The sequence below is a fragment of the Eschrichtius robustus genome, chromosome 10 (genome assembly GCF_028021215.1).
Source record: "Eschrichtius robustus isolate mEscRob2 chromosome 10, mEscRob2.pri, whole genome shotgun sequence".
Lineage (NCBI taxonomy): Eukaryota > Metazoa > Chordata > Mammalia > Artiodactyla > Eschrichtiidae > Eschrichtius > Eschrichtius robustus.
Window position 1 is genome coordinate 47,603,697 of NC_090833.1, and position 14,563 is coordinate 47,618,259.

Consider the following 14,563-nt stretch of genomic DNA (forward strand, 5'->3'; position numbering starts at 1 on the left):
GAGATCATATACTTATTCATGCTCATTTGATTATTGACTCTGAGTACAATAAGGCAGTATCTGCATTCCTTTTGCTCACCATTTTATCCTGAACCCCTTTAAGTTTTTGCTCTTCATCAGCCATTATCAGTTGTTATGAGCTCCAAGGGCACTAACTCCACAGGCTAGTGAGTCCACATGCTGGAGCTGGAGGTTCATGTCCCAGGGAGCTGGAATGGCTTCTCCCTGTGTTTTTGCACTTCAAAAAATAGTTAGGGCTTACATAAGACCACCCTCCACATGGCAGGAGGAAAACAACTTCCAAGTTAAATAGCACAAAGAAAAAAATCTGTCCCACTCTTGGAAGGCATTAACAACGTTACTTCTTCTGTTGCACCTTCACAGATATTGGCTACAACCAGCTGAGCATGTTGATTAACTATTTCCTGCCTACACAGCCAGGACTATCTGAGGGTCAAAAGGAATAGTGTACTCTCAGTATAGCAGCCCATTCTGTTCATTCTTTTACTCAGAAGCATTTATTGAATGCTGATTTTGTGCTAAAGCACCAAGTACTGTGAGGGGCAGGAGATGGATAATAAGAGCTATTGTTTTCGGAGGGTCTACCATGTTCCAGGACTGTAAATTGTAAGTGGCAATTTACAAGCAACATTTCAAGTAAATTACCATTTTATGAAGAAGTGAACACTTAAACCATAATATAAAACCAAAGGGAGAAAGCAGGCCTATATAATCTGCATTATTCCAGATCCTTAACACAGTCCAAGTTAAAGGCATTTGAAAACTTCATGAGGTCTCAGAGTTCCAATTAGAATCTACTCTTCCAGGGTTCTTAATTACTCACTAGGACATGAAACTAATTATAGCTCCCAGTGGCCAAGTACATTGTATCAAACATCCAGATTAGAAAAACCCAGAGTTCTTATTCAAACAATTATTTGGAAGATATTTTTCGTTGGCTGTACATTTTGGTGATCCTAAAGTGAACTTTTCCAACCTGGTTATCCTGCAGTAAAAAAAAAATCCAAGAATCGTTTATCTAACAAATATTCATCTGAGTGCCTACCTACCATGTGCTAGGAGCTGTGAATACAAAAGTGATCAAGTCATGGCCCCTGCCTTCAAGGTTGGGTTATAGGAGAGACCCACAAAATAAAGAGCCACAAAGAGGTGCCAAGCACAAACTGAGGCACAAAGAAGCCAGGTTCAGGTTCAGCTCCGCCTGCAAACGGAAGGCAGGGAGCAATGTCGGCCATGACCTCCTTGAGGAAGTAACGTTTAAACTAGTTTCTAAGGTACATTCAACCAGCAGAAGGAAGGTGAAGGAGGAGCATAAACAAAGACACAAGGGCGTAAACAATATGAAAGGTGGGGCAATCAGTTAGCAAGGCTAGGCCAGGAATTATCCCACAGTTAAGCAATGTGGAACCATAAAACGACTTTAAACAATAAATTGGTTTTAAAAACTTGCACATGAATGTTCACAGTAGCACTGTTGACAATAGGGAAAAGGTGGAAACAATTCAAATGTCCATTAACTGATGAATGAATAAACACAATGTTGTATATCTATACCATGGACTATTAATCAGCCATAAAAAGGAGAGGAGTTCTGACACATGCCACAACATGAGTGAACCTTGAAAACATTAAGTGAAAAAAGCCAGACACAAAGGTTACACATTGTATGTATCCATCTATATAAAATATCCAGAATAGGCAAATTTATAGAAACAGAAAGCAAATTAGTGGTTGCTCAGGGGAAGGAGGGGAGGAATAGGGAGGGACTGCTTCATGGTTAATGGGTTTCCCTTTGGGGGTGATGAACATATTCTGGAACTAGATAGTGCTGATGGTTGTACAACATTGTGAATGTGATAAATGACACTGAATTGTACACTTTAAAATGGTGAATTTTATGGAAAATTATAAAACAAAAACTAATAATGCAGAAAGTTATAAAGTGGAACATGAAAATTCTTCTCCACATCCCCAACTCTCCAATCCTACTCTACAAAACTAAATGTTATTTAGGTTTTTAATTTTAATATTGCCTCCCAGAAATGTGTTTTATATGTGTGTATATAAGTGTGTGGGTGAATGGAGAGTGTTGTATGGTCATACGATACAGTTTTTTGTCCATTTAAACTATTGGGAAATCTTTGGGTTCTTAAAATTCCTATATCAGTATATGTAAGTCTAGAAGGACTCACTTTAAATTAGAATTACCTTATAATTGTTTAGCCTTCAAAGTTTTTTTAACTCACGAATCAATAGCTGGTTGATAAGTTGAGATCAACACAGCTGGGTTTTCAGGTGGAGGTTACTGAGGAAAGTTCATTCTGTCAAAATAATTTTTTAAAACCCAGTAACAGGCTGAGAAGAGAAAAAGCATTGTGACTATAGAAGCAGGTCTAATGGTGATGCCAACCTGAGCAGAACCATGATGAGAAGAGAAGGCATGAAGGGTATTTATTATGAAACGGTTTCTGGTAACAGTGCATGAATAACTAATTCATGAAAAACAAATCACCATTTCACAAGCAAAGGCACCAACTTCAACAGTCAAAAGATTTTGAAAAACAGATCTCAACTAGAAGTTAAATTTAATGTTAATGTTAATCAACTCTACCCCAATATAAGAGAAAAAAAATCTACCTCATATGATTGTAGAGTATTAATGTGATAAAAGATAAAATATCTAACACAGCATGTAGTATATTGTTTGATGCTTAAAATATATCAAATACTTTAAAAAAGAAAAAAAATAAAGTTAATGTAATTTATCCTTTAGAGTCAATAAGTTAGTGTAATAACGTCAATGAAACAATGCTTTCATAAAGGAAAAGGGTGAGGCTTTTTAGAAGGTAGGAAATAATGTTAAAGTAAGATTTTGGGGGAGATGATCAACATTTATTGCTCAATCTTTTTCTTTTTTTTTTTGTCCACGCCTTGTGGCTGTGGGATCTTAGACCCCCAACCAGGGATTAAACCTGGGCCCTCGGCAGTGAGAGTGCAGAGTGCTAACCACCGGACTGCCAGTAAATTCCCTATTGCTCAGTCTTAAAAAATGTATCAGAAGAGATGAATCTGTCTTCACCTTTAATCTTAGGGATTAAATTGGTATTAACAATTTAAGTACAGAATGCTATTATAACTTCGCCATTTGACTATCTGAAAACAAAGAGCTACACAGTGGCTTTAGGAGAGAGAAGTCATCCAATGTAGAATAATCAGATGTTTATTTCAGAGTTAGGATTTACACTCTGAGTCTCAGTTTCCTTGTCAATAAAATAAGGAAAAGTTTTGTCACCCAGGGGATCAGGTCAAGGGTCCTTAATCTGTACCTAAACTGTCTCTGTAAAGCACAAGTGCACCTGTCTCAGGCAAGGAGACAAAGAAGTGCCCTACTTCTGGTAAACTCTCTACTCCAGGCAAACTTGCAGAAAACCAAAAACTGACTGTATCTTCTAGTTGTTTTTACATAATTAGAACAAGAGGGCTTAACCACAAGAAACTGGCATAAGCTAGCCGAATTAAAAATTGGGACAAAGGTCTCGCTACAGCTCATTACCATCTCATTGTAATAAGACCTCTTCCCACCTGCGCCATACTGGTTAAACCCACTTCTGACCCAGACACTGAAGGACCATACAAGGGCTGAAAATAGGCGTGGGCTGCATTCTGGAAAATCACCACCCCTTTCCACGAGTCAGGATAATAAAAGATGCCCGTGCCCCATAGCCTCCTTCACCTTTTTCTATAGGAAGTTCGCCTTGCCTGTAATGGGGAGAAGGTGATTTTAGAGCGTGAGCTCCTCCGTCTCCATTCTTTGGCCAATGAATAAAGTTTCTGTTTGCTACTAAAGAAGTAATTTCACCTTATTGATATGAACAATAACCAGGTAGAGAAAGAACCTAATCAGGAATCGGTAATAGTTTCACCTCATAAAGTAGTCAGGAGAATTATGCTTTGCAAAGCACTGAGTACAGAACCTAGCACATAACAAGTGTCTAATAAATGTTCAATATTATTGTAGTTGTTAATGTGAGCAATAGCACCATCAATGTACCTCCTGTCTACGAGTTTATAACCCAGTGTCATGGGCTAGAAACCCAATGCAATGTAAGAAGATGACTTACACACAAAATTCATTTCCTTTTTATTCATGTTATAGTATTTTAATGTACATCTGCTTAACATAACAAATGTGCTACTTATATTTTTATTGATCAAACTTTTAAAATCATAATTTAAATATACCATGGAACTCATTTTTAAAACTTACTGTTGTAGTTGAGTGACCAACTGAGAATTTATCTTGTATTTTGTTTTCTTAGTGCCTTGGATGCACCGGGAAAGAATAACACATTGTTCTCCTCCCTAGAGTGGGAGCTAAATATTAAGACCAGTGTGACCACAGCAGTCTGTATGAGTTGTTCTAGAACAAACAGAGCACAGGGGTGTGGAGTTGCCACTGAGCTGACCTAGAGGAAAGCCCTTTCCAGCCTGGACAGAACAGCATAGTAATGGCAGACAGATGGCTGGGATTAGCACCCAAGTGTAGCATCGTGTGGTCACAAAGGGCAGCCACGGCCACCATGGAAATGGATTTCTCACCAATGTCAATGGGTTTGAAATTATTGAATAGTCTCTTGTGAGGCTCCTCAACATCCACAAAGCTGGATTAGCAGTAAAGGTAGGTGGTTCTGAATTTTACTGGCAACAAGAAACAAACTGCACTCCAGGTTTATGCCAATAACTACTAGGCTCCTCCCTCTTGGTGTTCATCATAACCCCATCAAAAGGACCACTCTTAGCAGTACCTGGAAGACATGGAGTCCTGCCACCCCTCTGACATCCTGAAGTCCATCTCTAGGATATTTCAGATCAGCCGAGACCTGGGTACCTGGACCACCTCCCACTGTCCCCTCCCCACAGCTTCAGCACTACAGAATAGTTTTATGGACCCCCTTCTTCCTGTCACATCTTCAGCTCAAGAGAGGCAATCCTATGAAATGCTACCTTGCACTGGAAAGTTGTTAAGCATAATTATAAGAGACAGTGTCCATCTAGGAGAAATTCCCATCTGAACTCAGCATCAAGAACAGGGGTGTTCCTCTTGAGCAACTGCTTTTAGTACAGATATTGCCAACTAGGTAACACGTGTCCTTTTAATGGCAGGCACCTAGGAAAGTTAGAGGCCAATAAGACTGTAGGTCATTTCAAGATGCATTTTAAATCTAATTCCTAGCTTTGTTTTATGTCAACAACTGACTCTTCTCCCTTAAATGTATAAAAGCATCACCACTTGTCTGTGCCCTCTAGAGCTGCCTTAAATCCTTTCTACAAAAAGGGGGTTGTAAACACATGACCGATTGGATTCTCTTCTTGCAGGTAAGGGAAGTCCACCTGGCCTTTATCCCTAAATAGTCAGATCAATGCCCATTAAGTGAAAGGGCATGCCATAGGCCTGCAGGAGATCCTGCCCACCACCTCTGCACCTGTCAGAAGCTCCCAGTCAGCCATGTGTCAGATACACCAACACCTATGCTGCCTCACAGCCACAGCGCTGAACCAACCAGACTGCCAAGAAATTCCAGGAATTAACAGACAACTTTACACAGCCAGAAGGGCGGCAAACTCCAGTCATGCCCAGCAGTGTTGCCTCAAGGCCTCGAAGAATAAGTCAAATAGTGCTTTAAAAAAAAAACAAAACAAAACTCTCTGGAATTAGAAATGTCTTTTTTTTTAATCATCACACACAAATGTCTTTGTACGACACATCACTTTCAAAACACTTTTCTGATCACCTACTTTGTGTTAAAACAATAAAACAGGGCTTCCCTGGTGGCGCGGTGGTTGAGAGTCTGCCTGCCAATGCAGGGGACGCAGGTTCGAGCCCTGGTCTGGGAAGATCCCACATGCCGTGGAGCAACTCGGCCCGTGAGCCACAATTACTGAGCCTGCGCGTCTGGAGCCTGTGCTCCGCAACAAGAGAGGCCGCAATAGTGAGAGGCCCGCGCACCGCGATGAAGAGTGGCCCCCGCTTGCCACAACTAGAGAAAGCCCTCGCACAGAAACGAAGACCCAACACAGCCAAATAAATAAATAAATAAATAAATAAATAAATAATAATTAAAGGTGCTAATAATTAAAAAAAAAAAAACAATAAGACAATGTTGAGGAGGCTTAAAGACAATAGAGTGTCAGCCCTCCTCATGACAGGAGGCAGCCAGAATTCCTGGAAAGAGCACGAACCTTGGAAATTAGACAGACTTGGGTGTGATTCTTGGTTTTGCCACTTACTCACCGTGACTGCTGTCAAGTCAACTAACTAGCTGACCCTCCATTTCCTCATTTGTAGAGTAGGGATCATGAAGAAGAAGAAGAAGAAGAAGGAGGAGGAGGGGGAGGAGGGGGAGGGGGAGGAGGGGGAGGGGGAGGGGGAGGGGGGAGGAGGAGGGGGAGGGGGAGGGGGGAGGAGGAGGGGGAGGGGGAGGGGGGGAGGAGGAGGAGGAAGAAGAAGAAGAAGAAGAGAAGAAGATGATGATGATGTCTCATCTCAGAACTGTTGACGTATAAAGAATCTGGCAGAGTGTCTGACACAAATTATGACTTAATAAATGTTACCTTCTCTCCAGTTCACCTCCCATTTGTCAAACAACTTTAAATCAGTTCAATGAGTGAGAACATTCTATAAAGCTAAGTATAATCAAAGGCAAAAGTGAGGACTTCCCTGGTGGCGCAGTTGGTTAAGAATCTGCCTGCCAATGCAGGGGACACGGGTTCGAGCCCTGGTCCGGGAAGATCCCACATGCCGCGGAGCAACTAAGCCCGTGGGCCACAACTACTGAGCCTGCGCTCTAGAGCCCGTGAGCCACAACTACTGACCCCGTGTGCCACCACTACTGAGGCCCACGTGCCTAGAGCCTGTGCTCCACAACAAGAAAAGCTACCACAATGAGAAGCCCGTGCACCACAACGAAGAGCAGCCCCTGCTCGCCGCAACTAGAGAAAGCCAGCCGGCGCCCAGCAACAAAGTCCCAATGCAGCCCAAAATAAATTAATTAATTTAAAAAAAAAAAAAGGCAAAAGTGAAATAATCACTTTAGCGAGAGAAAAATAATAACAATGGCCAGTATTTATTGAGCAATTACTATGTGCCAAGTGCTTTACACACACTACCTCATCTGCCTTACCTCTTCTTCAGGGTGCTGTTGTCCACATTTTATAAGTGAGGGTACCAAGGCTCAAATATGTTAGGAAATGTTTCCAAGTAAGTGGCAGAGCTGGGATTTGAATCCACATAATCTGACTCCAGAAGCCATGCTCTTAACCACCAGGAAAACACTGGTTTGAATATATATGCAAATTTTATGGAAAAACAAAAGGTAATTTATTTCAGCTGGGGGATGGTTGCCAGAGAAGCTTTTGGGAAGAAGGGGACATCAGAACTGGGCCTTGGAGGAAAAGCAAGATTTCATTTTGACAGAGGTGGAAAGGAAAAGGGATTATATAAAGGAGGACTATTCCAGGCTGAGGGATTGGCACCAACAAGGTGGAGGTGTAAAAAGATGTGATGTGCTGGGAAACAGTGAGAAATTGGCATGGATAGATATCCCTCAGCTTGTGGATACCTCATGGTAATCCTACTCCTATTTGCAAGAGAGAAGGATGGAACAGGAGGAAGTATTAGGAAAGCAGGTTAGGGCCAAAGTCATGTCTAAAATATCTTCCTGGGGCATTTGGATCTTAGAGGCAATAGAGAGCCATAGGTAGTTGCAAAAGAGAAGATACATGACACTACCCATGCTCCAGGAAAGTAACTGTCAGTAATGTGGAAGAGATATTAGAATGGGGGAAGAGAAAACGGTTAGGAGGTTCCTGTAACACTTCAGGCAAGAGGCAATGGAAGGCTGGACAGGGCCAATGACAATGGAAAGAGGTGTGCACAAAGATACCCCAGGGGATAACCGGGGGGACCTGAACACTGATATGGGTGCCTGGAAAGACACTGACATTTTTGGCAAATAAGGAGAAGACAGAAACGGAAAAAGGAGAAGGCAGCTAGCAGTCCTTTGAAAAATAATATGATTCTTTGAAAAAGTGGTATAATTGTTAGAGGTGCTTTGAGCTGCAATTGACAGAAGGGTAGACAATAAAGACATTTCATTATCTCGCAAAAGAAGTCAAGGTAGTAGGCAGCTCCAGGGACTGTTAACTACTCAATGATATTATTCACATATGTACTCAATGATGTTCAAAGAGGGACTAGGTTGGTGCCTCTGAAAACCTCTTAATTTTTTCCTCATAGTCCCAAACAGTGGTGGCAGCAGCTCCACCCCTCGCATGAAAGTATCCAAAAAATGAAGGACTTCTCTTCCCACATCTGTGTCTATTTATTAGGGAAAAAAATATTTCCCAGAAGCCTCTGAGATGACTTTCTGAATGCTGGAATGGCATCACTGGCCACCCTTAGCTACCAGGAAACTGGAAAAATAAGTATCCAGCAAACAGGATTATGATTACTATGACTGGCTTACACCATGATCTATCCATGAGCCAAGTATATTGCAGGCTATCAAACTCAGAAAGTGTTAATAAGGAAGAAGTGGTTATGGCTAGTGAGTGGGTAACCAACAGGGTCTGCCATGAGCATTTTGAACAAAGCAATCTGCCTTCCAGAAAATGGGAATTTACAGGATGATAATGTGATCCTTGGGCGTGACCACGTTTCTGATGAAAGTGAAGCCCTGATTCAGCAGCCTCAGAAGGGATAGCTTATCCCAAATTCCCTCTTCAAAATGATAAGATATTCTGAGGTCTTGAGCTTATAGGAAGATGGGTCTTCACCTGCCCAAGCAGAAGGAAAAGATGACACACAACCACAAAGATTTGTGATTCAGACTATGAGAACTCCTGGTAGAGCAAGGTGATGATGCAGTCACAGGTGAAACACAACTCTTGCTCCTCCTAGCAGTTTTAGAAATTACAGAACATTGACTCATTTCCCTTAACCTGGGCTATTTAACCCTCTTCTGCATGTTCAAGTCCTGTGTGTTCTTTAATGTCCAGTTCAATTTTGGCTTCCTTCATCAAGTTTTTCCTATCACCAACCAATTTGTATCCCACCATACTATTTAATACATTCACAAACATCTTTCTAATCTTATCATCAAATCCAATTAATTTGACCTAAATAGTTACCAATTCTGTCCACCTCTTTCCATCTCCATTGCTGATAATAACTGCTGATGTTTACTGGGCATGTGCTATGCTGCAAGGCATTATTCTATGCACTTTACAATTATTAATTCATTTAGTCTTTTCAATAGCTCAGTGAGGTAGATTATAGTAATCATTTTATACATGAGGAAACTTGGAAATAGAATTGTTAAGTAACTTATTCAAATTCACATAGGTAATAAGTGATAGAAGTACTCTTGAGAGTTCATTTCTTAATTGATACATTACACTGCCTCTCTCTTCTAAGCCACATCCCATTTCACCTAAACTACTGCAACAGGATCCTATCTGATCTCCTTGCCTGCACTTAACTCCTCTCCAATGCATTCTTTATCCTGAAGCTAAAATGATCTTTAAAATAAAAATGCAAAATTTGGTCATGGCACAATCCCTCCCCCAACTCCCTATGCCCTGCCTACCTCTCCAGACTTACATTGTGTTATCCTCTCCTAGAACTTTGGATTCTGACCACCTTGATGTTTTCATTCCTTCCTACCCCAGGGCCTTTGCACAGGCTATTCCCTCTACCTAGAAGGCTCTTCCCTACCTCCCAGATTAGTTCAAGTTCTGACAGGTCATAGCAGATTCTGTTAATCACAAGATGATCAACCTCACAAGGGCAGGGCAGAGTTTGCATATTTCATTCATCAGTGTATCTCCAGCAATGAGCCCAGTCTTTGGTTCAGGAATCAATTCACTTTTATTACAGGTACAATTCTAAGCTCCCTTGCTAAAAGTGCAAGCTCACTGAGGTCAGGGACTGTGCCTCAGGGAGGTAGGCTACTCTAGTAAAGAGAATATGGGCTTCCATGTCCTGCCTATTGTAAATAGAGCTGCAATGAACATTGGAGTGCATGTGTCTTTTTGAATTATGGTTTTCTCAGGGTATATGCTCAGTAGTGGGGATTGCTGGGTCATATGGTAATTCTATTTTTAGCTTTTTAAGGAACCTCCACACTCTTCTCCATAGTAGCTGTATCAATTTACATTCCCACCAACAGTGCAAGAGGGTTCCCTTTTGTCCACAGCCTCTCCAGCGTTTATTGTTTGTAGATTTTTTTGATGATGGCCATTCTGAAAAAGGAACAAAATTGGGTCATTTGTAGAGATGTGGATGGACCTAGAGTCTGTCATACAGAGTGAAATAAGTCAGAAAGGGAAAAACAAATATCTTATATTAACGCATATATGTGGACTCTAGAAAAATGGTACAGATGAACCAATTTGCAGGGCAGGAACAGAGATGCAGATGTAGAAAACGGATGTGTGGACACTGGTGGGGAAGGGGATGGGATGAATTGGGAGGTTAGGATTGACATATATACACTACCATGTGTACAGTAGATAGCTAGTGGGAACCTGCTGTATAGCACAGGGAGCTCAGCTCCATCCTCTGCGGTGGCCACAGCAGAATATGACACAGCATTGTAAAGCAACTATACCCCAATTAAAAAAAGAGAGAGAGAGAGAGAATATGGGCTTTGGCCATGTTAATTCAAAATCTGTCTCTGGATGCATGATTTTTCAAGTCTCAACTTTCCCAACTTTAAGAGGAGATAATCACACTGAAGACTAAAAGAGACACTGAAAATGATGTGCTAGCGAACTGGCAGCAACTGCTGTTTAGATCTTTCTTCCTAGTTGCATCTTTGTGTCCCAGAGGGTCAATGGCATGAGCAGTGAGGCTGCACACCAGAGGTCCAGTGACCTCCCCCACTTCCCACATATTTCATCCCAGGCCATGGCTTCCTTCTCTATCTGTTGGCCTGCATGGGTGCCACCATGTGGAAATATGCAAAAATGCTACAGTGAGCAAGAGGTTAAGGATTTGCTAGGCACAGAGGGAAGGAAGGGGACAAGATGAACATGGTATGTGTTGCGTATCCACTAAGTGACAGGAATTTTCATACATTATCTCATTTAATACTTAGCAAAAGTATCTGATTCTACAAGTGAGGAAATTGAGGCTCAGAGAGGTTAAGGTCTCACCCATGGACTTTGAACATGTAGGTGGTGGAGACCTGACTTGAACTCAGGTCTCCATAGGACTTGCTCCTGCTACCCCAGGGCACTACTTCCAAAACGATTCTCTTCCTTGCTGTTGCTTTCAGCTAAGTGTGCTTAAAAGACCCAAGACATCTTTACCTATCTTTAAAGTCAACCTGAGCCTGCTGGAAGAATCAGATAATTTAGTAATATTTGAGCACACAGTGTCTCACAATTAATTACCTATCTGCAAATGAATTACACATGCTGGAGTTTTTCTTTCGAAAAGCTACATGCCACTTGAGGAGAAAAACTAACTCTGAATTCAAAATGCCCAATACTAAAATATTGACTAGAGAATTTTTTTAAAAATTAACCTAATTTTGAATGAGTTTTAATTAATGAACTAAAAGCAGTTAATCATTACCATTCTCTGGGCCTAAATGAAATGAAAGATTAGGTCTAGAAGGGAGAGGGAGGACAGAGGAAATCATGTCCCGTCTCTCTGAGATGCTACCCCAGCCCAGGGCTGGAAACGGAGAACTGAGCACCCAAGACCCCACATAACTGGCTGCATCACACAACCTATATACTGAGGTTACCCAGAATGTAATCTATCCACTACCTGTGTCCGAATCTCCTGGGACTTTTGTTGGAATGCCACTTCCTAGGACCTAATCCAGGCCTACAGATTCAGATTCTCTGAAGACGACACCCAGGAACTGGCATTTTAACAAACACCCCAGATGTTTCTGATTCATCCCAAGGTTTGAGAACAGCTTTGGGAGCTCAGTAAAAGTATAAAGATCAGCTGCATATTTATTTACTTCATGGGAATATAATTTTCTGTAAGAACCTTGAAAAGTTTTAAATGAATAATATGTTTATCCCAGCAACTCTAAAGGTGAGGCAGTCCCATTTTCAAAATGAAAGAAATCAAGTCTTAAAATATATATGACATGTCCACCCTTTACACACAGTCAGGAATTAACTGCCTTGCACTTAACAGGAGAGCGATAAAACAGTTGCCATTTCACTGATTAGGACATTGTATACTGTAACTCTAATCCAGTTGATTAACTCACCTTTGTATCTGATTCCTAGTTAACTTTATCTTGTGGGGGAATGGCATTTTTCTAAATTTATAACTTCAATATGCTCCTTAGATATAAATAGACTCCCTGACTCAACTACTAATTTCATGTTCAGGACACTCTTTTATTCTTCTTCTGTACAACCCCCAGAAAAGGTAAAGTTTTAGATAAATTACTTCCTTTTCTTCCTCCTCTCCACTGGTTAAAGGCAGTCCCCTAGTCAATTCTCTCACCTGCTATCCTACCAATTCAAATCTTGGAAATGAAAATTTAAATTTTAAAAAGAAACCTAATTGTTGAACAATTCCTTGTGATTAAGCAAATACCTCTAATCTTTCCCTGGTTTAGCAGTCTCTCTTCCTTTGCTTCTTGGGACTTGTCCGAAGCCTAAGGCGTCCCTGAAACTTGAGGGTCAAGTACCCAAGGCAACAATTCATCAGTCTCAGGGTTTATTGGAGTCTCCTCATTTGGGAGAGCTCTGAGAGTTTCATCACCTTGGAAACACAACAGCAGGCTCCCTGAATATACACAGGGAGTATAGATTTTTAAGCACCAAAAGAAAACAGGGTTTAGTTATCCCCAAATGTAAGAGTCACGATTCAAAACTGTCACTGACTTGGAAGCATCTTTAGTCAGGAATAGTATCTTCAAGCTGACAAGTTCCAAATATGTGTACTTATGCTAACCAAACCGGTAGTTGGGGAAAAGCTCAAAAATAACCCATCTCTATCTTTAATTTTTCTCCTAAAAATGGAATGGCTTCCACTGAAACTGGCCAGGCCACTGCCAATACAGTTACCACTGTTGTGTATGGAACAGTCAAGTTACCTATGTCGTTTGCAGAAATCCTGATTTTGGAAACATAAGTGTGAAAGATACTTTCATAGAAGACATTTTGAACCTTAAAATGGAACTGCTTGCTTTGATGCAAATGGCTGGGGGGAGGGGGGGGTTGGGTGGGTAATTTATCTCAGACTATCTTTTCTAGTATTACAAGTTATCTAGTCTGAATCATTCATATATTGTTTGCTGAATGATCAGGTGAATGAAATCAGTTCTTTACTTATTCCAATGAACTGAAAGGGCTCAACAACACTGATCAAATGACCCTTCAGTTATTTCTTTCACAATAAATTCAATCAAATTTACGGAGCGCCTAGGCGGTGCCAGGCACTGTGTCAGGCGCCTGAGATACAAAAATGAATGAAGCGCGCTGCTAGTTTATTAATGATCTCTTAAGATTTGGCAGGGCATAGCCTCGCTCCCTGCCACCACAGCCTGCATGGCTGTCGAACCAATCGTGGGTGTGCGCACTCCACGGCTCCCAGCACCTGGGAACACTTTACTCCCAGCCCAGCCCACGAACCCAGTGCCAGGGCTCTCCCGGTGTTCTCCCAAAGCCAAAACGCTCAAGTTCAACTCCGGCGCCGCGGCGCCCGCTCCACACGGAGCTAACTCCGGGCTCCGCGGCTCACGCGGCGAGCTTCCTTCCACCTGTCCGCCCGCCCGTCAGGGTGCGCCAGACCCCGCACCCGCTTACTTTGCCGCTGTCGCTCACACCAAGGAGGTGATCCCGCAGCACCTCCATGGGGCAGGTCCAGGTGGAGTGGACGAACGTCCCTCGGAAGATGTGCGCCAGGGGCGGCATCCGGGCGGCACACATGACAGCGGTGGAGCGCAGCGCGGAGTCCGCGGCCCAAGGAGGGCGCACCGGGCGGAGGCGCGGCGAGGACTCCCTGCGGCTGCGGGCAGCTGCCAAGCCGGCACCAGCGCCGGCCTCGTCCTGCCCCCGCTTCCCCGCGCGATCGCCTGCCCCCTGCAGACCGCGCCCAGGGGCTGGCTCCCTGCCTCCTCGATGCCAATAGGATTTTTTCTCCCGTGAGTTGGCTCCAGTCTCTCCTCCCCTGCTTTAGTTTTTGATACGTTAACTCTTTGAATTTCCAAAATCACCGTTCACGCTGCGGTTCTTTTAACCCTTGGTTGTTGTCACCCACCCAGGGGGCGGGAGATGAAGGAAGGAGCTGGAGTATTCAGGATTCCATCCCTGTACCTTTAACTGGTCATTAAATTTCCTTTTGCCGCGGGCCCCAACTTCCTCCACCTTCCTTTAGTTGGCACGCCCAGAGTTGCATCTATCTGCTTTCTCTGCCCTTTAAACTCTTAGGACTATTTGTGGCCAAACCCTGGACCTTTTCAACCTGTAGTACCACAAGGTCTGAACGGGCACAAGTTCA

At 42.5% G+C, this 14,563-nt stretch overlaps 1 protein-coding gene across 1 annotated transcript in view; it reads right to left on the bottom strand.

Annotated features, from left to right (window-relative positions):
- The window catches only part of GDA (guanine deaminase), a 123,194-nt gene extending 109,202 nt beyond the window's left edge, over nt 1-13,992 (bottom strand). Inside the window, exon 1 of the mRNA XM_068552823.1 lies at nt 13,870-13,992. Coding sequence (XP_068408924.1) covers nt 13,870-13,992 — 123 coding nt within the window. The remainder of the gene's footprint in view (nt 1-13,869) is intronic.
- Between the last annotated feature and the right edge of the window lie 571 nt (nt 13,993-14,563).